General features: G+C 35.9%; 2 protein-coding genes across 2 annotated transcripts; both read left to right on the forward strand.

The window, feature by feature from the left end:
* Nucleotides 1-2,326: 2,326 nt before the first annotated feature.
* On the forward strand, nt 2,327-6,470 carry LOC135691572 (protein disulfide-isomerase 2). The gene is made up of 6 exons (XM_065209460.2): nt 2,327-2,553; nt 2,916-3,113; nt 3,781-4,055; nt 4,247-4,351; nt 4,759-5,206; nt 5,499-6,470. The coding sequence occupies exons 1-6, from the start codon at nt 2,418-2,420 to the stop codon at nt 5,903-5,905; spliced, it is 1,569 nt and encodes a 522-aa protein (XP_065065532.1). The 5' UTR covers nt 2,327-2,417; the 3' UTR covers nt 5,906-6,470.
* Nucleotides 6,471-9,977: 3,507 nt separating this feature from the next.
* LOC135692011 (rho GDP-dissociation inhibitor 1) lies at nt 9,978-14,778 on the forward strand. The gene is made up of 5 exons (XM_089112218.1): nt 9,978-10,300; nt 11,125-11,211; nt 12,622-12,698; nt 13,122-13,185; nt 14,353-14,778. The coding sequence occupies exons 1-5, from the start codon at nt 10,129-10,131 to the stop codon at nt 14,547-14,549; spliced, it is 597 nt and encodes a 198-aa protein (XP_088968344.1). The 5' UTR covers nt 9,978-10,128; the 3' UTR covers nt 14,550-14,778.
* The last annotated feature ends 6,469 nt before the right edge of the window (nt 14,779-21,247 follow it).

Genomic DNA, 21,247 nt, shown 5'->3' on the forward strand with positions numbered 1-21,247 from the left:
CCTTTAAAGAACTTACTTAAATTCATTTCTTTACGCTGAAGACAAAAAATTATTTGAAGTCTTGGGTACAACACATTTTTTTAAACATCTCATGATGATTATAATAATGATGATGCTATTTAATTAGTTTGTGATAAAATATCATATTTGATAAATCGATTTAATTGGCAATCGAGTTCTGCAATCCTTCGAAAGCTTGTGTTTTTTATCATGTTTCACAGACATCAAAGAAGATTTTCATTGGCAGGACTGCGTTTTCATCTGAAAAATTATCTCAATGAATTTCTTTATGACCTTTTTTGTAAAAGCTGATGACTTGACAAAAAACATTCAAAAACATTGTGGTGACATTTCTCGTGAATATTTTGTAAATATAACTGTTTGCCCGACGCAACCATTTGCTTTCATGTTTAGAAATTTCAACAAATTGCTGTGTTCTCCTTGCTTTTTGCCAAATCTGCCCCTTTTAAGAAAAAACCCTAAAATCTCCCGAATTTGAACGTTTTAGGTCAACAGGTCTGTGTAAATGCAGGACCTATTCATTCTATAAGAAGTCATAAAAAGTCAGGATCAAGTTTATATCTGTTCTACTTTCGCTGGTGTAAACGGGGGCTAAACATATTGCCGTAAAACAATACGCTGTTCAGAAACAGGACCGTCGCGAATGAATTTCACTACGTTGGAATTAGGATAGAAAATTCTGCCTACACTATTGGCCTGACATGTTTTATAAGTGGTATGTTTCAGATGAATTCCTATCGAAGCAGAGATTTGACAACAACAGCACAAATTTGATGATAGACCCTCGTTCCAGGTGGAAGGGGGTGTGACGTTCCCACCCCTGCCCCCTCCTTATCATGACGGCCTTGCTTGAATCATTATTGATTGTGCCGCAAGAGAGTTGCCGTTACAAAGACAACCTGCTTCTACCTTCTTGATGAAACTATATTTTTAGATACAGACAAAAAAACTGATCTTATTTGTCATCATAAAAGGGCGACTTGTTCATGAGATTTCTTTAGTTCGACTTTCGCATGGTGTTTTGGCTAAGCCCTGTCGATAAATCGTGTCAGGGACGCCGGGAAGGGGGGCGTGGGGTTGAAATGCCTCTGTTGACTTTTGATAGGAGGGGCAAGGGGCCAAAGAACCATTTCCATAGTGCCCTTAACGCCGGCCGTTTGTAATTGTCAAAAAATTCATTTGAAATTCTGACGTAACTGACGTAACTGACGACATTTGTCAAACTTGCAAAAAAATTCTTATGCCAAAAGTTAGCCAATTTTCAAGAAATCTACAGGAGTTCGAAGCAAATGACATTTGCAAAAGAATTATTAGTAGCTGGGAATTATTTTTCAAATACCCTTTTACTCAACTCTGCCCCTTGCCCCTTGGTCGTTCTGGCGTCCCTAAATCGTGCCTCCTTTTCTCCAGTTTGAAATTCTGATCGTGTTCCTCTAAATTTTTTCCTATTTCTAGCAAATTTTCCTGTTCCCTTTGCTAGAGACACCACTGATATATTTGCGGGCAGTTTCTGCAAAGTACAACGTTGTCGTTGTAACACACATCAACACGTGTTACAATAACACCTGTTTACCTGTTGTTTGCTTAGTTACCAAAATAACCCTGGTCCTTGTGGAAAGCTTTGGATTTTTTACAACTTATTTTGCTTTTATTAATGTTAGGACAACTTCAATAAACACAACTTCATTAAATCTTTGTACGATCGAAATCGTTTTTCATCCATCCATACTCCATCATATCGACCCATATCGAAGCGAACTAAAAAGAATCGCCACCTTCTTCAAATTTATTCGAATTATTTTCTTGAAATACGTATTTTTCACTTGCCGTGTTGCTCAAATCTCTCTTTTGAGTATAACCACAAATGCCACAAATGTAATTATTTTGGATTTAAAGAAAAGCTTTCAAAATTAACCAAGTCATCTACAAAAATGCAGCGTTTTCATGTGTCAGTGTTTTGGAAATTTCCACAGACATTGCAAGACTAGGTATAGCATGATTTTACAAAGATCATTTGTATGCATCGCCGCAACTTGATTTTGATAAAAAAATGCAGTTGTGGTTCTTGAAATCATGACCAATGACAAGGCAGTACGTTCGGTTGATTTGTTGAATATCAAGGGTGATTGGCAGTTGTGAAAGGCAGGAAGATGTTTTGTAAATTGACTGTTCAATTAAGGGGATTTCATTGAAAATCGAGATTAGATAACAACAGTGGAGGAAATAAACCAATGACCGATCACCACGACCTGCTCTGATGCGCATGCCCATACCTAGGGTCTTCCTCTTATCTGGAAAGACACGTAGGTTTCTCTTCATTGAAGTCTTCAAAGACGACAGGACGTGTGAAAAAGTACTAGGCTAACTCAAGTAACAGTTCAGGATAGTTTGCAATCATGAAGTATTTTATTTTATTAATAAGTGTAGGTCTAGCATTTGCAGAAATCAAGGAAGAGAAAGATGTCTTAGTTTTGACCAAAGACAATTTTGACGAGGCTGTAAATGACCAAGCCAACATCATGGTTGAATTCTGTATGTATTATCTCAATTTATTTTTCATTTGATTTGTAACCAGTTTTTCCAGAAGCGTTTCTTTCTCTTTTTACTATTTTTCTATTCAGATTGTTTAGATTAATCCAGTGTACTTCGTTTTTTTTCTCGACTCTGTCACATTCTGTATCAAAAGGCCTAAATTTGTTTTCTTCCATTACGTGTCAGGTAAAATATTCGATAATCAGTTAAATTCAAACGATTGTATTGGAAAATACATACATACATGCAGAAAATGTATTTTGATCAAAAAATTTACTGTAATTGGAAATAGTGATGCTTTTTCAGCATTTTAATGGTAAAAGTTGCGGCTTCTAATATGTCTTCTTTCCACCGACTTGTAGATGCACCATGGTGTGGACATTGCCAATCCCTTGAACCTGAGTATGCCAAGGCTGCAAAAACATTGAAAGACGAAGGCTCTGAAATCAAGTTAGCAAAAGTTGATGCTACCATTGAAAACAAACTTGCAGAGAAGTACCAAGTTCAAGGATTCCCCACCATCAAGTTTTTCAAAAAGGGGAAACCTATTGAATTCACTGGTAAGAATTAAGAATTTTCTTTTTCAAATGTCAAATTATTGGTCGAGGAATCATAATTTAAAAAAAACTAGGTGCATGATGATGTGTAATTGCCGACAATTTGATCTTCATTCTTTTGCTTTACATGTCCTTGTCTCCAGCATCAGAAACACGTGGGCGTTGTAGCATGTTTAATCAGGTGGATCTTTTATATGTAAACAGCACCGAGGCAAATAGTTCCTTGCTTGTTTTAAGACGCATAAAACACCAATATAAAGATGTTAGTTCACCTTGGCGACTTTCTGCTCAAGAAATCTTTTAGCAGTATTTTGCTTTTTGATTATTGTACAAGAAAGAAAAAGAAAACAACAGGGTAAAAGAAAACACCAGTTTAAAGTCAAGTATAAAAGGGACTGAAAATAGTTGGAAAATTCCAGGTTTAAAAATGTGAGATATTCTCATCTTATTCTAAAGTGAACAGCAAAAGAGGAACAAAGGAAAAATTCCAAATAAATTAAGGAATTTTTGCAGAATCGAGGGATTCCAAAATTCTTATGCTTTATCCTTACCCTGGCCTTACCCTGGTTATCTCTACTCTTAACTTGCTTTTTTTATAACCATGAAGAAGCATGCAGTGACTTGACCATTCTTTGATGTAATGACAAAAACAATTCATTCCATTTTAAAGGTGGCCGAACAAGCGAAGAGATTGTTTCCTGGTTGAAAAAGAAGACTGGCCCACCAGCTAAAGAATACACAGATGCTGAAGAATTGAAGACTTTCGTTGAAGGAAGAGAGGTTGCAGTTGTTGGTTTCTTCAAAAACAAGGATTCAGATGAGGCAAAGAAATTCATTGAAGCTGCTTCTGGTATTGATGATGTTGAATTTGCAATCACTTCATGTGAACAGTGCTTGAAAGCATACGAACAGGAAAAAGATGCTTCAGTTGTTCTCTTCAAAAAGGTAAATTGAATAGAACTATGCATAGCCTGGCAATTGAATTTTATCCTGCCCAAAATAAACACTGTTGTTCATTGCAAGTCTTGCACCTGTTCTGATAATTTCAATTTCTGTCAACAAACACTGTTAAAAAGCTTAATAATTAATCTGTTACCATCAATCTGATTGCTATTAATCTAATTCGTTTTCCACAGTTTGATGATGGCAAGGCTGTCTTTGATGGTGAATTCAATGCAGAAAATATCAAGGCTTTTGTTGGCTCTGAGAGAATTGCACTCGTTACAGAGTTCAGTGATGAGGTAAGTTAGCAAGTTTTTCAAATTTCTCACAAATAGAAACAGAGTGGTGTTGAAGAATGAATGATGATGCTGATATCTAAAGAGACTCTAAATATGTTTTATGATAAATCATTCTTCATGCTGCTGTATTCTGTATGTACCTTGGTTTTTGTTTCAACAATATATCTATATAATTTCAATGTGTCCCTTGTTCATCTCTGTGATCTTAATTTCTTCTTTAGACACATGCTTCAGGGTTTGTCACATTTTGCACTATGTTTTAAATATCATATTTGTTTCTGTTAATGAGCTGTGTCTTCCCAGACATGTGCACACTTCAAATAAATTGTTTATATGCAATGATCATTAGTAGAACTATTTATGTCTATCATTTAGGGTCTATTCATTGTTAATTTTTTTGTTTTAAGACTGCTGGTAAAATCTTTGGTGGAGAAATCAAAAGCCATATCCTGTTGTTCATCAGCAAATCAGCAGAGACCTTTAAGGAGACCATTGACCAGTTCACAGATGCTGCTAAGTCATTCAAAGGAAAAGTTCTTTTCATCTACATCAATATTGATGTTGAAGACAATCTCAGAATAATGGAATTCTTTGCATTGAAGAAGGAAGATGCACCAACCATTCGTGTCATTAACTTGGCAGAAGATATGGTCAAATTCAAGCCTGAAGGAAATGACCTCTCTGCTGATGCTATTAAGTCATTCGTTCAAAATTATCTTGATGGTAAATTGAAGCCACATCTCATGAGTGAAGATGTCCAAGAAGGTTGGGATGCCAAGCCAGTTAAAGTACTTGTTGGAAAGAACTTTGATGATGTGGTGAATGCAAAGACACACAATGTTCTCGTAGAATTCTGTAAGCCTATTCAAAAGTTTTTATACCAATTTTGTTAGTACCTTGCAAAACATTTAGTGCTGTAGGATCTTTTCAATGTTGATATTTGCAATTTTCAGCTAACTTATATTGTTATTTAGTCCTAATTGAAACTAATTGAAATGCAAGTTGATAGAATGAAGGAGCTATTAGCAGATAGCGTTAGAAACTTTTTTTAAAAGAATATTACCTTAAGAAGTTACAATTTTTGTCAGTGTTGGTCCTACAGGCTATTCTTTTGTTTATTTAAAACTTTTTGTTTATCTTTTGCCAGATGCCCCATGGTGCGGACACTGTAAGCAACTTGCTCCTATCTGGGATAAACTTGGTGAGAAATACAAGGATAACAAAGATGTTATGATTGCCAAAATGGATTCAACTGCAAATGAAGTAGAGTCAGTCAAAGTGTCAAGCTTCCCAACTATCAAATATTTCCCCAAGGATGGTAGGGGTCCAGTTGACTACAATGGAGCCAGGGAACTAGATTCTTTTGTTAAATTCTTAGAATCTGATGGCAAGAGCCAAGATGCAGGTCCAGGAGAAGGAGAGGGAGAAGAAGATATGGGACCTGAGGGTGAAGAGATGCCTTCAGAAGGAGAAGATATGGGACCTGAGGGAGAAGAAATGGGACCTGAGGGAGAAGGAGAAGAACAAAGTGAACAAACCAGAGACGAATTATAAGAACTTAATTAGCTGTGTTTAAACTTTATCAATTGCATGATGATCTACTAAACATTCAAAGATTTTATATTTTCAACACATTAAGCTGAAAATCTGACCTAAGAAGGACCCATATTCAAAGTTTTTCCTGAAAAAGTAAGAAGCCCAAAAATGTCATATCATCATGCAACCATAGTGAATTTGTGATCATTTGAAAAAGGAAATGATATCAAGTTTATGGTTTTGTTAAAATTTAAGTCTTGTCTACTGTTACAATTTGTTTTTATTCAATACTATTTTACATAGAAAATTAATGTTAAACAGTATTTATAGAAGCTGCTTATGAGAAATACTTTGGTAGAAAGTTGCAACAATTGAGTTAGCCGAATTGCAACAACTTCAATCAACATCGACTCATCAAACACATTTACTAATGGTATTTTCAAGGAGTTGTTTGCCATCCAACAAATTCCAAATGTTATAATAAGACTACAGATTTTGTGTAAAGAACACTTGTCGTGAGTAGATTTTCTCGCCAGTACACCATATTGTCCTGTTGTTTTTGAAGTGATATTTCTGTTCAACATACTTGTTTCCTTTTGTCTATTCTTCTGGCGCAGTATTCATTGATTGAACCTGGGGGTAGTAAGAGGGGCAGGAGCGTAGCTAGCAGGGGGTGTAGGGGGTATAAACCTCCCTCCCAATACTTCATGAATCCGTGGGCTAAATATTCAGTTTGTCTACAAAACACTTAGTTTGTGGGTAAAATCATCTATCAGTAGGTAAAATAGCACCTAAATTCTTCTCTATTCATGTCTTCGTCGATAAGTTTTTCTATTGATGACCCCCTAACCCCCTAATCTGGAAGGTCAAGCGACGCCCCTGGGCAGGGGAGGGGGCAATATCCTAGATTGTTTCCAAAAATCGTTTGCACAACGAGGAATAAATATTCGTAGCGTGTTGATTGCATTGTGAAAATGTACTGAACTTGAAAATGAGCACATGTTGCAGCTTTAACCCTCTCTCCTAGGACTGGGATGGTTTGTACATTACATCTGTATGTTATTTTTAATATAGTCATTTTTATGTTTATAAAGAAATTATGGCCCTCCCAATGTCAAAATCGTAACTACCCCCCTCTCCCCATGGATTGAATTGTTGTTTGGTATATTTCTTGGTTTCATAAAACTATACATGCAAACGTCATTAGGTAGAAAATCGGTACAATGAAGAAGCGATTTTAGTTACAGGCCAGCCATCAAGGTTTTTGGGAAGGGAATAAGAGTGGACAAATCTAGCTCCAAACTGCACAAGTTAACAGTTTCGTCCCCAGAATTATATGATAGATGAGCATTTTTGTTACGTGGAGCCCGAAAAATCAAACAGGAAACTGAACGGAAAACACACATTTTTATGGGAAACGAACAAGGAGAACAAACCCGAGATGAATTATATTATAAGAATTCTTGATTAGTGCTCAGTTACTTAACTTTTTGCTGATTTTTGTGTTTCAAATTCTTAAAAGGTTTTTAATACCAAAGTGCTGAAGAAGTACTTTTTTAATAAAAAATGAAGCAAGAAGGGAAACGAAAGCTTTCCAAAAAAAACAAACAAACGTGAACAAACAAAGCTTCTTCCTGCCACCCACGTCAGTTGATCCTCTTCCTTCAGGTTGAGGGTCTGGAGCACAGGCTAAGGGGGCATTGAAAAAAGTAGAAGTTTATGATAAATTGAGATAGACAGTAAGTTGGCTATGTGTGAACGGTAATTGGTTTGGTAAATGTTCAGACCGAGAAGCTATACTTGTTCACCTTATGTTTGCATTGTCGGAATTCGCCAGAACCAGAGAAGGTTTAAACCAATCTTGCTAGTAGCTTGATAGTGTTCCACAGTGTGACGTCATAAAAAAGATGTTAGAAAGAAACGAAGTAAGGCGAAATACCACTAAATATAGACAATCAGTAATATGTTGATAAACGGGTAAGATATGGCCATTGAATTAAAGAATTAAAGTTTCCTAATGGATTAATAAAATTTTGGTTTGCTTCATAAAGTTATGTACAGAGACCAAAGAGCAGTGATTTAGTGGGAAATAGCCAGGGACGTAGAGCCAGGAGGGGGCTCAGGAGGCCTTTTCTATTGTTTTTCGCAACATTTTTTTCAAGAGCCCTCTTTGTCTTTTTGATAGCACTACACTACTGGAAAGAACTAATAAAATTAATATCATCATACTTACACAGGTTAAACTTGTTCAGCAACCATGTGCTGTTGTCAGTAAAGGACCTGTCAACATTTGCAAAAGCTAATACAAAACAGATATAGAAGTTCAAGAGCCCTCTTTGTTTTTTTGATAGCACTACACCACTGGAAAGAACTAATAAAATTAATATCATCATACTTACACAGGTTAAACTTGTTCAGCAACCATGTGTTTTAACCAGTAAAGGACCTGTCAAAATTTGCAAAATCTAATACAAAACAGATAAACAGTTACAGAAGAGCACTAGTATCAAGATGATAAATTGGCAAAAGTGAAAGTTATGGAGCCAAAAGCTTGTGTTTATGGGGCTGTATCTCACTCTCAGCCATTTTCTGTATTCCCTTTTTGGGTTACCTGATTAAAGTTCCAAATTCAAAACTCTAGCAACAGATTTTGTGACGTCATCATTTTACAACTCTATAACCAAGGAACAACAAACGTCATTAAAGAGATCATGCAGATAGCACAATGATACCATAATTTTGACTGTTAAAGATAAATGTTGCTCCAGCATTTTTTTACTACACCCACACAAAATAAATCGGTGACAATGACTCTTCATGATGTTTTTGTAGCACAAAAATACTACGGTATTTTGGCTCGAAATGCGAATCCAGAAAGAAAATTTGCAAGTACCTCATTTTATTTCCTGGTTGTCGCCCGAAAGTAAAATAGTCAACCATATATGCTCTTTCTTGAATCTTTCTGAAACTTTTCGATATGCTTGAAAATAATTTTTTTAAGGCTTATAAACAACCGCTCTGTTGCATGCAGGGAGATATTTAGAATTTTTAGGATTTTATTTCCATTATGTGTGCAAGAGGCAAGTGTTTATTTGAGGCTAAGCGCCTGTAAAAGGAATATGATGATTTTATTTTGGGTATTATTTTGGTTGTAGATCGTTTGCATGAACCTATTCTTGGTTTCAGCTTACTTATAAGAAGAATGATGCATTCAATCATGCCTTGATCGAATAAATCAATGGTCTTAAACCTTTAGTTGCCGTTACGCGAAATCGTTATTGTGGAGTCGCCGAATATTTGTAGTGTCAGGTTTTGATACGTCGTCGTTTTTGTTCAAGTTTATTGCCGCCGTTTGGATATCGAATAGAAATTTTGAACATTCTTTGTTGTCCTTCTTTCTTCTACGTTTATCTGTAAAACCTTATAGTTTTACAGTATGCATAGTAAGTAAGGGTTCAAGGTCTCGTCAGTCCTTTATTGAAATTGGTTTCATTCTCTGTCCACTTTTTTGTGTCCGTTTTGCTACATGGCTTGCCCATTTGCCACTCATATTTTTCTAAGTTGATTTGCATGGAAGTGAGCATTGATGCAGCGAAAAGTTACAAATGTAAGTCAGACAAAATAACAAACGTTCAGATCTTTGCATGTTTGCATGACAATGACGCAAGCAAAACTGTGAATGCATAGAATTTTCCCGCGAATTTTATTACCTCCCTTTGATGTAGTGCAAGAAAATCAAAGAGTCAGATATTTACATTTAACGATGCGACAAAATAAGTAACTTTCATGACTTGACACAAAGCAGTGATGGTTTTTAAAACAAATTTTTAAAAAGGGCACTTGCTGGTGGGGGCACTTGCTAGTGGGGGTACTTGCTTGTGGGGGCACTTGCTAGTGGGGGCATTTGCTAGTGGGGACTCATGACACAACTAGTGGGGAAATTTGAGGGCCTGTTGGGGAAATTTCCCACTAGTTTGTATGTTAAAAGATCCCTCGATGTGATTCTATTTTTTCAAGTTATCGCAAAACTAATGGACCAAAATATACACCTCTTTGGACAAAAAACTATATACTGTGGAGGAGCTTGACCCAGACCTCTCCAAAGAGTAGGTGGAGTTGTGCTTCTTGACGAGTCCATTTCCTCTTCTTGTTGATGAAAAGGAGGAAACTGTAGGTGATACCTGTAAATAATTCTTTCTTGCTCTTCTAAAATCTTGATAGGCATATAATTCATTTGAAACATGGCTGAAAGTGAGGACATTCCTGAAATTGATAATGACGAACCCGAGGAAACTCCTGGATACAAAGCACCAGCACCGAAGTCAGTGAAGGAAATCGAAGAACTAGATCAAGACGACGAGTCCCTTGTAAAATATAAGCAAACTCTTCTAGCTGGAATGGAGGAAGGAGCTGGTAAATATTGCAAATCTTGTATTTTATAATAGTCTGATTTTTGTGTTCCCTGGCGTTCCAAATCCTAACCGTTTATGAAGGCCTGTCGTTTCGCATTGTTCAGGAAACCCTGCCGGTTCTATCAAGTATAAAGGGATGATGTTTAGTGTGTAGCACAAGATGAAATTTGCCGACATTTTCATTGCAAAATACTCAAAATGCTAAGCTGGTTTTTGTCTACTTGTCTTGTCACAAAATTGTGAACCATTAAAGGGCAAATTTCTTGCTTTCAAAACGGCCTCAACCTCACCTGATCCACCCTTTTCATCTGCCTGCTGATTAATTTCGTCTTCTCGCAGCGCCATAAACGTGCTTGTTTTATAAGCACGAAAATGTCACGAGTTATGTAGTCTGCTATCTCAGGATAAGCTAATTCTGATGCTTTAACTGTTTCTCGGATGTTTTTAACAAATTCAGTTCCTGTTTTGCAGTTTATAACATCTCTAAACAAAGTAGGTGTACTAATTAGAGAGAGCTGAATCTAGGAGTGGTTTGGAAAGGACACAGAAAAGGGGAACAGCTATTTTTATTGAAGATAAAATATTATTTGGCCATAAAACCTTAACCAAGTTGTCAAGTGACTTTGCAAGATCCTTTTTAAATGAATATTTTGAGATTTAATATAATGAGATTAATGAATATAATGAGATTAAAGAGTTTCCTTATTTCAAGATATTAGCATCTGCAGATTTTTTGCTAGTAATGTATATCATTTGACAAAAATGAGTGTATTTCTTCTGTCCATTGCATTGTTTGTTTAGACCAAACCAATTCTCACATTTTAGCTCCAAAAGATGATCAAAGGAGAGTTGTTGTACAGAAGATGATCTTCATGTCAGATGGACAGACTGATATTGAGAAAGACCTAACAGGCAATTCATTTTTAAATTTTATCAACAATACTTCTGCTATTCCAATTCATGGTTATCACATAGGTCAATATCACTATTTATGCACTTCCTCCCCTTTATAATTAACTGCAGTTTTGACTTTAATCTTCTTTTGTTTCTAAGTTTTGAAACTAAGAAAATGCTGAGACTAAAAGGATGCAACATTTAAAGATATATCTCCACTAGACAAAAAAATTCTTTGTTTGCACTGGCAAAAAGCAAGAACTATCTGCACCAAGCTCCAGCTCACAGTTCCAAGTTTCATTGAAGTTTTTTCCAAGCCTCAATTTTCTTCTTTTTAACCTTATAAGGGCTTGATTTTGTGTTCCATAGATCGCTTTGTTAGAGGCTTTTAATTGGAGGTAGAAATGAGATGTTTGTGAATCATTCTTTTTGTGAATTTTATCACATCTAGCCAAAATTTTATCATTTCCTCATCCAAAACAAAGCTATGTACAATGGTTAACATATAAAAAATAAAGTCAAAATTTGTTGGTAGTAAAGAAACAAGTACAAACAGTTTCAAATTTTAATGTGGATGCAGTGAGTTTCTTAGAAAACAAAAACATTCAAATACACATGTTTGTAACTCTCACTGGGGCAAAAATGAAGAAATTTCACCAAATGGAGACCTACAATACCTGCATTAAAACATCCAACATTGTATGACTTGGGTCAAGATTGCTTTAGTTTCACCCTCCATGTTAATTTAAGATGGAACAAAGAACAATCTCCCCCAACAATATTAGAAGAATTTATAACATGTAGCCAGGCAGACTGCCTGAACCACTGTTTACTTGTTATTTTAAGAAATGGTTTGTTGTTTTAAGCATACAGTGGAACCTCCATATAACGGACACCAGTGGCACCAATGTTATTGTCCATTGTAGAGAGGTGTCCGCTGTATGGAGGTGTCATCTTATACAAAGAAATGACCATGTGGAATTTTTGGAATCAAATATCTGTCTGTTGTTTGGAGGTTTCCGTTGTATAGAGGTGTCCGTTGATGGAGGTTCCACTGTAAATGGAACAGGCTGCTAACCCATGATTTGTTGATAGTAAGACATATGTTTTAAAATTTATTCTGGAGCTTTTATGATTTTCAAATTATATTTATAGAAGCTATGCCAAGACTGTCAAATGACTTCTGGTAGTAATATGTTTAAGAAGCTGTATAAAATAGTAAACCCAGAGAAAAGTTAGCAGACAAATAATTTCCATAATCATTTACATGCAAATTTTTGCTCAGTTTTTAGAAGGTATTGTAAAGTCCTCTGTCATTGTTATGGCTAAAGCTGAAAGTTGACATTACAAAGTGCTTTAAGACCACCTGTAACTTGCAATGCTTTCACTTTTTCAACAACCTAAACTCAAATTTTTTTTTTAATGTAGGGAATTTGGAGGCTTTGAAAAAACAGGTTATAACAATAAAGGAGGGTGTTGAATATCGTTTGAAGATCATCTTCAAGGTAAGGTTATAGTCTGATATTTATGATAAATAGATCACATGACTTTGCTGTTAATGCCCTTCTAGGTTTAGCCAAAATTCTTGCCCTGTAATGTACTTGCTCCAGTCTCTCTAGAAAAAACTAAAGCTTGTGTTGTTGTGTTATTTCCTCTCGTCCTTGTACCCATTTTTGCCTTGTCAACAAGAAAGATTCTTGCAGCAAAGGAAATTTCTATTCTGACACCCAAAAGGGCTTTAAGACATTCAAACACAATAGGGCTTTGGATGGAGTATTTCATGCTTTTTTCATCACTCATCTTACTTGTGCTCTTTATTATTCAGTCACTGAAAACCAATGGACATTATTTATTTCAATTTTGGTTTCAAAATCTCATATAAACAATATGGTGAATTTATTACAAAAGCAACTATTTTTGATCTCTAGGTGCAACATGAAATAGTGGCTGGCTTGAAATACCATCATGTTATCTCAAGGAAAGGAGTTAGAGGTAGTTCATTTTAGTTTATAAGGATGTACACAATTGGCATTTAAAAGTGATTTCTAGATTATATGGAGTGGCAGATTCCTTCTTAGCTTATTTAGAAAGCTTAAATTCAGTTTAAAGGCTAATAAAAATATTTCAGAAATTTGTTTGAAAGAAATTTAATTCCATTTCCATTGCCATTTGAATTTCCATTGGTTAGACTAAGCAAAGATCTCTTGTTACGTACCCAATTGGTATTGAAGGCTAATCCTCGGATGTTTTCTCTATCATTAATACATCTCCCGTAAAGTGATTTACACACTAAACATTACAAAACATGTATCACTTTCTGCATGTATTACTTTCTGCATGTATTAAGCCTTTACCATGGACAATTCAAAACCCAGTCTTCTTGTATAGGTTATATTTATTTGATTGTAAACTGTGTTTACTGCAGAGTTTTTCAAAAAACAGTTCTTGTGTATCATACAAATCAGGCCTTGCCTGGAAGGCATATGAAGGCCTACTTAAAAAGAGCTATGGGTTGAGTGAACTGAAAGCGTAAAAGGATGTCGCCAAAGCATATATTGCTTTAGAATAATATTGATCATGAGTTTATACCACTTATCTTTTGATGACGTTTTAAAATCAATTTTATATCTTGATTCTGGTAAGGTCTACAAGAACACATTTTGGAATGGAAACATTTTTTGTGTGCATCAAGAATGCAAACAACGTAAAAACAATTTAAGAATTGAATCTTTTAGAAATGCAATTACATTTGCAATATGCGTCATTTTCGTCCAGTTGCAAACATTTTGAAAATCTGTGTGTAAATATGGCCTTAGACCTGTTCACATGATACTGTATACAAATAAGTGCAACACAATTTCATACCCAAGACCAAGGGGATGTAGTGTTATTGAAGCTCATTCATATTATCAATGCCAAAAGGAGCCAGTTTCTACTGATGCTACTTTTGTGAACCATTTTCAAATCAATTTTATTCAGGAAGTGGAATAGAAAGCCTTTCGTTTCTTAGGAGCTTGTTTTATGGAGCACCTTCATTTTCTAAGAGCAAGGGCTGATAAATACCATTGTACTTCATTGATTGCTAGAATTTTCTTTGATGTTTAGCAGCTTAGTCAGAGTATTCATTCAAGCCTGTGATAATGATATTCCTCTTTGCAGTTGCAAAGCAGAACTATATGGTGGGGAGCTATGGCCCAAAGGCAGATCCACATTCATATACCACCCCTGTTGATGAGGCCCCAAAGGGTATGCTTGCCAGAGGATCGTACAAGGTGAAGAGCAAGTTTTTAGATGATGATAAAAATGTCCATCTTGAGTGGGATTGGTCATTTGACATAAAAAAAGACTGGGATTAAACTTTTCACTATTTTTAAGACTGGTATCTCTTAGCATGGTGAAATTGTATTGTTTAAACTTTAATGTCCTCAACATGAAAACTTGAAGAGTATCAAAATGTGATCCTTAGAAAAACAATCATGCACATTTGATGAATTCCAAGTTTTAGTAACAGAACAATTAAAAATTTTGTTACACCTTTTTATGGAGATGATTTATGTTAAGAATCAATAAACTTGAATTTGTAAAGTGACCCTTTTCTACAGTTTTTCTGTCAGATATTAATTGTCCATTTACAAAACATTAACTTATTTCACTTTTGTTATTTAAATTCTTTCTCCTAAACTTATTCAAGTCAGTAGCGGCACCCCAGTTCTCAGCAGAATCGAATTTGTATTTTGTGTAAGTTCGATGAGAGAATGTTGGGGGAGGGTTAATACTTTGACACCATACTTTTTGTGATGTAATCCTATGATTTTCAAACTGCCAATTTTCAAACAAAAGTTAGTCATAGGCGTTCCCTTTGGATAAAATTGGCATTCCTTGTTGGTAAAAGGGCGTTTTCTGGTGGTTAAAAGGGTGTGGCTTAAACTTTTTTGGTTTGTCTCCCCCAGAGCTTAGTGGCTGGTGTGCCATTGATTCAAGCCTTTCATTTGCTGCATTTTGAGATCCGTTATAAGTGTGAAGGAGAAAAGAATTTTTTTCATGTTGTGTAAGATGGTTTGGCAAGTCTTGAATTTTGCAGTCAAGCAGTGAAAGTCATATACTTTTGAGGTTGGCAATAATGGGAGAAGATCAGTATCATACCATCAGTTGATAAATGTAAAATGATGCATATCATATGTCACAACAGTCTTCGTAGTTAATTTATCAAGATATTTTGAACCTCCAACATGATATCGAATTCCTAAACAAAAGAGAGTTCTTTATTGTGGTGAAAACCTGTGGAATTAGATACCTTTGGATGTAAGGAATTTCCCGTCAGTTTCTGAATTTAAAAAGAAACTTGAGGACTCCCTACTTCACTGGCAACACCCCTGAAGTAGGATTCACACGAAGATGGCAATATTCCACATATCTTTAGATTAGCAGTTTGTTGTGATTTTTTCTTGTAGTGTTTTGTAAATTAAATTGCTTGCTAGGATTTGATTTTGCGGAAATGTACCAATCATTTTTCAGATTCTCTTATCCTAAAGTCCCCCCTGCCCTTTGGTCTTCCAGGTCGCCTTGTTGATAAAAACAAACGAATGACCTCACAACGTAGATTTTCACAGACATCGTAACCATGGCGTCATGCGTCAAATCTGAGTTGTTGTGAGCAACGTTAGTGCGCAGGTTGAAAACTGCGTTTGTGGTCTCAGGCTAGGCATTTGCATTTAGCAATGTGACAGATGATGATCACAAAATAAGTTTTATCTGCTTTGCTTTATGGCGTGTCTTATCTTTCGAAGTCCAGCAAGGCAAATCTCAAAATTTAAAACAAAAAGGTCAAGGAACGTCTTAGAAGTAGACTACAATGGTATCTTAAGATTTATCTCTGTGGACACCGTGAAAGGGCAGAGCTGCATGTCTTTTGAAAATTAAAAACTCGTGAGCGCTTTTGTAGAACTCTTAAAGTCTGCATAACCAAAGGATGTAAGAACCCTCCTTTGTGACGGTTTGTTTCAATGGCCTGTAGGAAATGGGGGATGGGCTGCCTTGCCAAATATTTTGTTATTTTCCCGTTCCCAAAATTTGTTTAATGTTGTTCTGATAAACCATCATTATGCTCTTATAAGTGGAAAAAAGATGGATTCTAGCCAGTGCTCCACATTCTTTTCAGGTTGGTTGTCTGCCACCTACCCATGCCATTCCACTTTACGCAGATAATACCGTCTTTACGTTTAAAGGCATCTTGTAAACACTCTCTGTCCCAGGCCCCTTTATGCTTTAACTGATGCAGTAAAAGCATTTTCGAAACGAACAGCCTGTTTAATCTGATCGTTGCAGCAAAGACAGGTTCCAATAAAGTTGCAAATGTGAATCCCTCAAAATATGCATGTCTTAGATAGAAACTGAATCAGTTATGATGCTGGTGAAAATAATTATAAAAATTCAAGCGATATTGACTTTTGTAGCAATAATTGATATCCAAATAAAGAGGTAAGTCGTGCCAAATCTAGTGCTAGCAACTAATATTTTTGAGAAGACCTGTCTTTAAAAATGCAACTGGAGTTATCAAAGCGAAACTCCCCAGAAACTCTCACCCAACGCGAGGAGAATCCGCGTGGTCCATGAGGGACAAAGCCAGCGTGGCCCCTTTAATGTAAACTCGCTGTAGCCCCTCAGAGTGCCAAGGGTCGAAAAAGGTTTCAAGCAAAGGAACTATGAAGTCACCCAGAGCCTTCAAGAAGTTGAATAACCCTTGACAGTAAACATTTACTTTTTATGCGGGACTCGAAAGGAGGTAAAGAAGAAATGAGGTTTCTTTTGCACTTTAGCTGATATATCAATGTTATCTCTAACGCTTATGTTTTGTTTATGGTGGAACAAGTTTTTCTAGCTATTTGATTTCTCAGTGAACGAGAAAATAAGAGAAGTTTTGTTTGTAAACAAACAATCAAGTAAGTGCTGCGATTTTTCAGACTGAAGGTGTGGAAGAAGCTTTTTGACATTCAATATCACGATAAAGTACCATCAGGGTTTATTATAACCTGCAGTGATAACCCATCTGTGCAGTGATGAATCTTAATTGTGCAGTGGTAAACCCGCATTTGTCCAGTGATGAAGCTAAAATTTAGCGATTTGGTGTTTAGAAAGCAGGAAATTCCACAAGTTCTAGCATAAACATAAAACTCACTAATCAACAAAAATTGTCAAATTTTATTCAGTCTCTCTAAAAATTATCCAATATGTAGAAGCTACACTCGACTAGTTTGTTTCGATTTTTTATTTTCTTTGACGTCATTATTTTTGAAACCAAGTTAAAAAAGACGCCTATCAGCTAGTATTTGAACAATATCTTTCCTAACTCATGGTTTTTTCAATGACGTTCATAAGTTCATAGGCTAACTGATCATGGATGATTAAACCAATTTAGAGCTCATCAAATTCCTCTACGAGGGAGATAGAATTGAATTTCTTTAGATAACATTAAATAGTTGCATTTCTGGCTAGAAATACAGAAAAAACAAGGTCCAACTTTTTCTATTATTTCTGTAAGATTTTGCACTTTCACTCATTTTTGTTATAAGAAGCGAAGCTCAATACTCATTGTTTCTTAAGAGTTTCTTAATTATGATGTCATGAATGATGTTATGAAATGTTTGTGACCGTTTTTATCACGTCAAGAGATTCGCTTCCGTTTAGATGTGGGAAGTATATTTTTATCCCTTGTGTCTTAAGTTCTAGGCCAACAGGGCAATCTTGTTCTTCGATTTTACAAAATTTCGTTGTTCTCAGTTTATCACGATTTAATAGTTTCTTAATATTTTTGCTTCGAGTACTGAAGTTTTCTTCATTTTCTCTGATTGTCCAGTCTGCCTTTAAATTGTTTCAAATGTTAGTCACTGCTTCATACACTTTTCTGCCAATAAGACTGCTTATCTTAGTGCACAAAATTTCTTATTTCCGATACATTTCAGTGGATTCAATGAAAAAGAACAATATTTCCTGTAAAACATTTCTATGAAAGTTTAGGCGAAAGATAACTCGAAAATTTATCTTAAGAAAGCGTGTCAAAGGCATTTTACGTCATTTCAAGGAAGGTAATGATGAAAGTTTTTAAGTCAACGCCCAAGTTATAAACCATGCTTTACAAAACATTTAATCGAGATGAGCCAATGGGACCGTATTGATTCCAGTGAGCAGGTCAAGCCAGTTAAATCTGTCGCGACCTGACTAAAACGAAACATTAGTTTGGCTTGCTTTATGGCCACAGCTCAGCCAGTATCGGTTTGTCACCTGTATGACTATTTAATGAAATAATTTCAGGATGTATTATCCAAAATTAAACTTTGAAGACGTAATGTTTATGACGTCATCATTTGACCGCTTTTTTATAAACAGGGGTGCAAATAAAATAATTTTTCTTTAGTGGTGTCATGACAAATTTGAACGACTCGGTACAAAATTGACTGACTCTCCAAAAAGAGTACGTTTGAGGGTGCCAAGAAGAGACCTCTGCGCTGTTGTAAAAAGAGGTGATTCATTCTCTTTTCAACTATGGTGGTCATTTGGTACTCTGGAGGGGAATCTGGCTACACCAGATGAAATATTTACCGTTGTACCTGCCTGGTGGAAATAAATAAACCAAAATAAACTTTTGATTTTGTAGGCGTCTGTTTTGGCTCTGCTGGTCTCTTAGAGACCTAATAACCAGACAATTTATCTCATGGCACTTCTATCATAGTTGACTCTTCCTACCTACAATAGCTTTACTTCCATGAATTGGCAGTCTTAGGCGCATTAGATAACAAGAAATGATGCAAGAGCTGAAACTAAATAAAATGAGCTCCTTATATGTTCTACAAGAAGTATAATTTAGAAAGATGACGGTAAATACTACAAAACATTGGACTGAATACCTCTAATGAGAAGATATTCTGGCCGTCTATTTCAAGGTGCTTACATTGACTTTGAAAAAAATGTTGGAATAGGCCCAATTCTCTCAACGGTTGCGCCTTCATTGTCTTTCCAAAATATTTTCGTTTGTATCAAATTTTATATCTGTAGTCATTTTTTAATTCTACAAATATGCTTAATAAAAACGATACTAAGAGGAAAAAATATATATCATATTTTTATCTGCATAAATTAGATTATAAGTACACTGCTGCTCTTCCTATGGATCATGCTTTACGGTGAAAAGTAGTAGGTAGTGCTTAAGTTTCATTTCATATTCCAAAACTGTTGGGCTATTTCTTTATATGCAAATGTATATAATTTTTACAGTTTCACACCGGATTAGAATGATCATTTCTTGAAAATCCTAGATTTTGTTTTGGGATATCAATTCTTCTATCCTAGGTGCCAGAGCCTCAGAGAAATAATGCAGCGAGAAAAAGTGAGTCGATAAGTGCCTGTTTCACGGGGGCTCTGGTACCCTACTAAACTCAAAAATAAAATTTTCTGGCCCTATGAGAGGTTGGCTACTTGCCCCCACTTTTCAGCATAGTGTAAAAGGACAGAATTTCGTTAAGGAAACTTTTGCTTGTTTGCTGTTTGAATTTCATTTGCGTGCTTGACTTTTGTTAGCACCTTGGCCAATTTCCATGTAACAGCCTGTCTTGTGATCAGCTCCTTTGTTCTGTTTTGTATAACTGTCCTAATTATCTTAATTGCTGTTGAGTAAAATATTTGTTGGCTTTTGTGAGTAATTCAGTCGTTTAATTTAGTCGCTAAGGTTTAGACGTGATTTCAGATGTTCGGATAGCCGTTGTTATTTCAAGAAGTTTGAAGCATACCAGTTTTGCCGAAGTGACCCGTTTAGTCGTTGTTGAATTAGATGAAACTATAGGAACCGTCGAGCCAAGAAATCAGAACACGCTTATTGAATTTTGTACTTTCTTTTACTGCCGAATCTGCGAACACAAGCCTGTAAAACCCTCGTAAACTCAGTGGTTTTACATTGGTGACCACGACGTGACGGGAGAAATTGGTAAAAAAGAAAGCTGGTATTTTAGAAGAAATATGTCGAATTTTAATCGTAGAAATGACTTGCTATATTTGCGTGCAACAGACGGTCGTCCTGTCTGCAACTACTGTAAAATGGTTGGACATGTTGTCAAGTACTGTCGCAGTCGCCCGTTTATTCATCCACCAAAAGCTTATCGCACGAATGGATTTCCTCGTTGGTTTTCTACAAAATTTAGCCGATATAACGACGCACAATTTGAGGAAGAATTCCAGCACATCTGCAAACTAATTGAAAACTTGAAATGTATTTTACGTCAAGTAGAAGAGATAATGCACAGAAAAAGGGAAAATGTTGCGAGACAAGATAGGGGACAAAAAAGGTTTGAATTTGAAAATAATGAAATCGCACCCAATGAACAGGAAGATTGTGTCATGCCAGAACAGTCGATTTATAAAGGAGATGCAAATAGGGGAGGCAGCTATTACCAAAGAGCAGGGGAAGCAAACAAGTTTGTCAGGAAACATAGCACGCCAAGCGGTACCAAACAATTTTGGAATGGAGTCACTTGAAGCAAGCGAGGACGCTTGTCCTTGAAGGGGAGAGTTATGTAAAAGGACAGAATTTCGTTAAGGAAACTTTTGCTTGTTTGCTGTTTGAATTTCATTTGCGTGCTTGACTTTTGTTAGCACCTTGGCCAATTTCCATGTAACAGCCTGTCTTGTGATCAGCTCCTTTGTTCTGTTTTGTATAACTGTCCTAATTATCTTAATTGCTGTTGAGTAAAATATTTGTTGGCTTTTGTGAGTAATTCAGTCGTTTAATTTAGTCGCTAAGGTTTAGACGTGATTTCAGATGTTCGGATAGCCGTTGTTATTTCAAGAAGTTTGAAGCATACCAGTTTTGCCGAAGTGACCCGTTTAGTCGTTGTTGAATTAGATGAAACTATAGGAACCGTCGAGCCAAGAAATCAGAACACGCTTATTGAATTTTGTACTTTCTTTTACTGCCGAATCTGCGAACACAAGCCTGTAAAACCCTCGTAAACTCAGTGGTTTTACAATAGGGCCCAAGCCACTGTGGGAAGAGGTGGAGGGGCCATGA

The sequence above is a fragment of the Rhopilema esculentum genome, chromosome 13 (assembly GCF_057945365.1).
Source record: "Rhopilema esculentum isolate cy_ngs chromosome 13, ASM5794536v1, whole genome shotgun sequence".
Classification (NCBI taxonomy): Eukaryota; Metazoa; Cnidaria; class Scyphozoa; order Rhizostomeae; family Rhizostomatidae; genus Rhopilema; species Rhopilema esculentum.

Bases quoted from the DNA above. Each gene is read 5' to 3' on its own strand.
- LOC135691572 (XM_065209460.2), top strand. From the start codon at position 2,418: ATGAAGTATTTTATTTTATTAATAAGTGTAGGTCTAGCATTTGCAGAA. The intron at 4,056-4,246 runs GTAAATTGAATA...CGTTTTCCACAG, and splicing joins CAGTTGTTCTCTTCAAAAAG to TTTGATGATGGCAAGGCTGT. The intron at 4,352-4,758 runs GTAAGTTAGCAA...TTTTGTTTTAAG, and splicing joins TTACAGAGTTCAGTGATGAG to ACTGCTGGTAAAATCTTTGG.
- LOC135692011 (XM_089112218.1), top strand. From the start codon at position 10,129: ATGGCTGAAAGTGAGGACATTCCTGAAATTGATAATGACGAACCCGAG. The intron at 11,212-12,621 runs GCAATTCATTTT...TTTTTAATGTAG, and splicing joins TATTGAGAAAGACCTAACAG to GGAATTTGGAGGCTTTGAAA. The intron at 12,699-13,121 runs GTAAGGTTATAG...TTTGATCTCTAG, and splicing joins GTTTGAAGATCATCTTCAAG to GTGCAACATGAAATAGTGGC.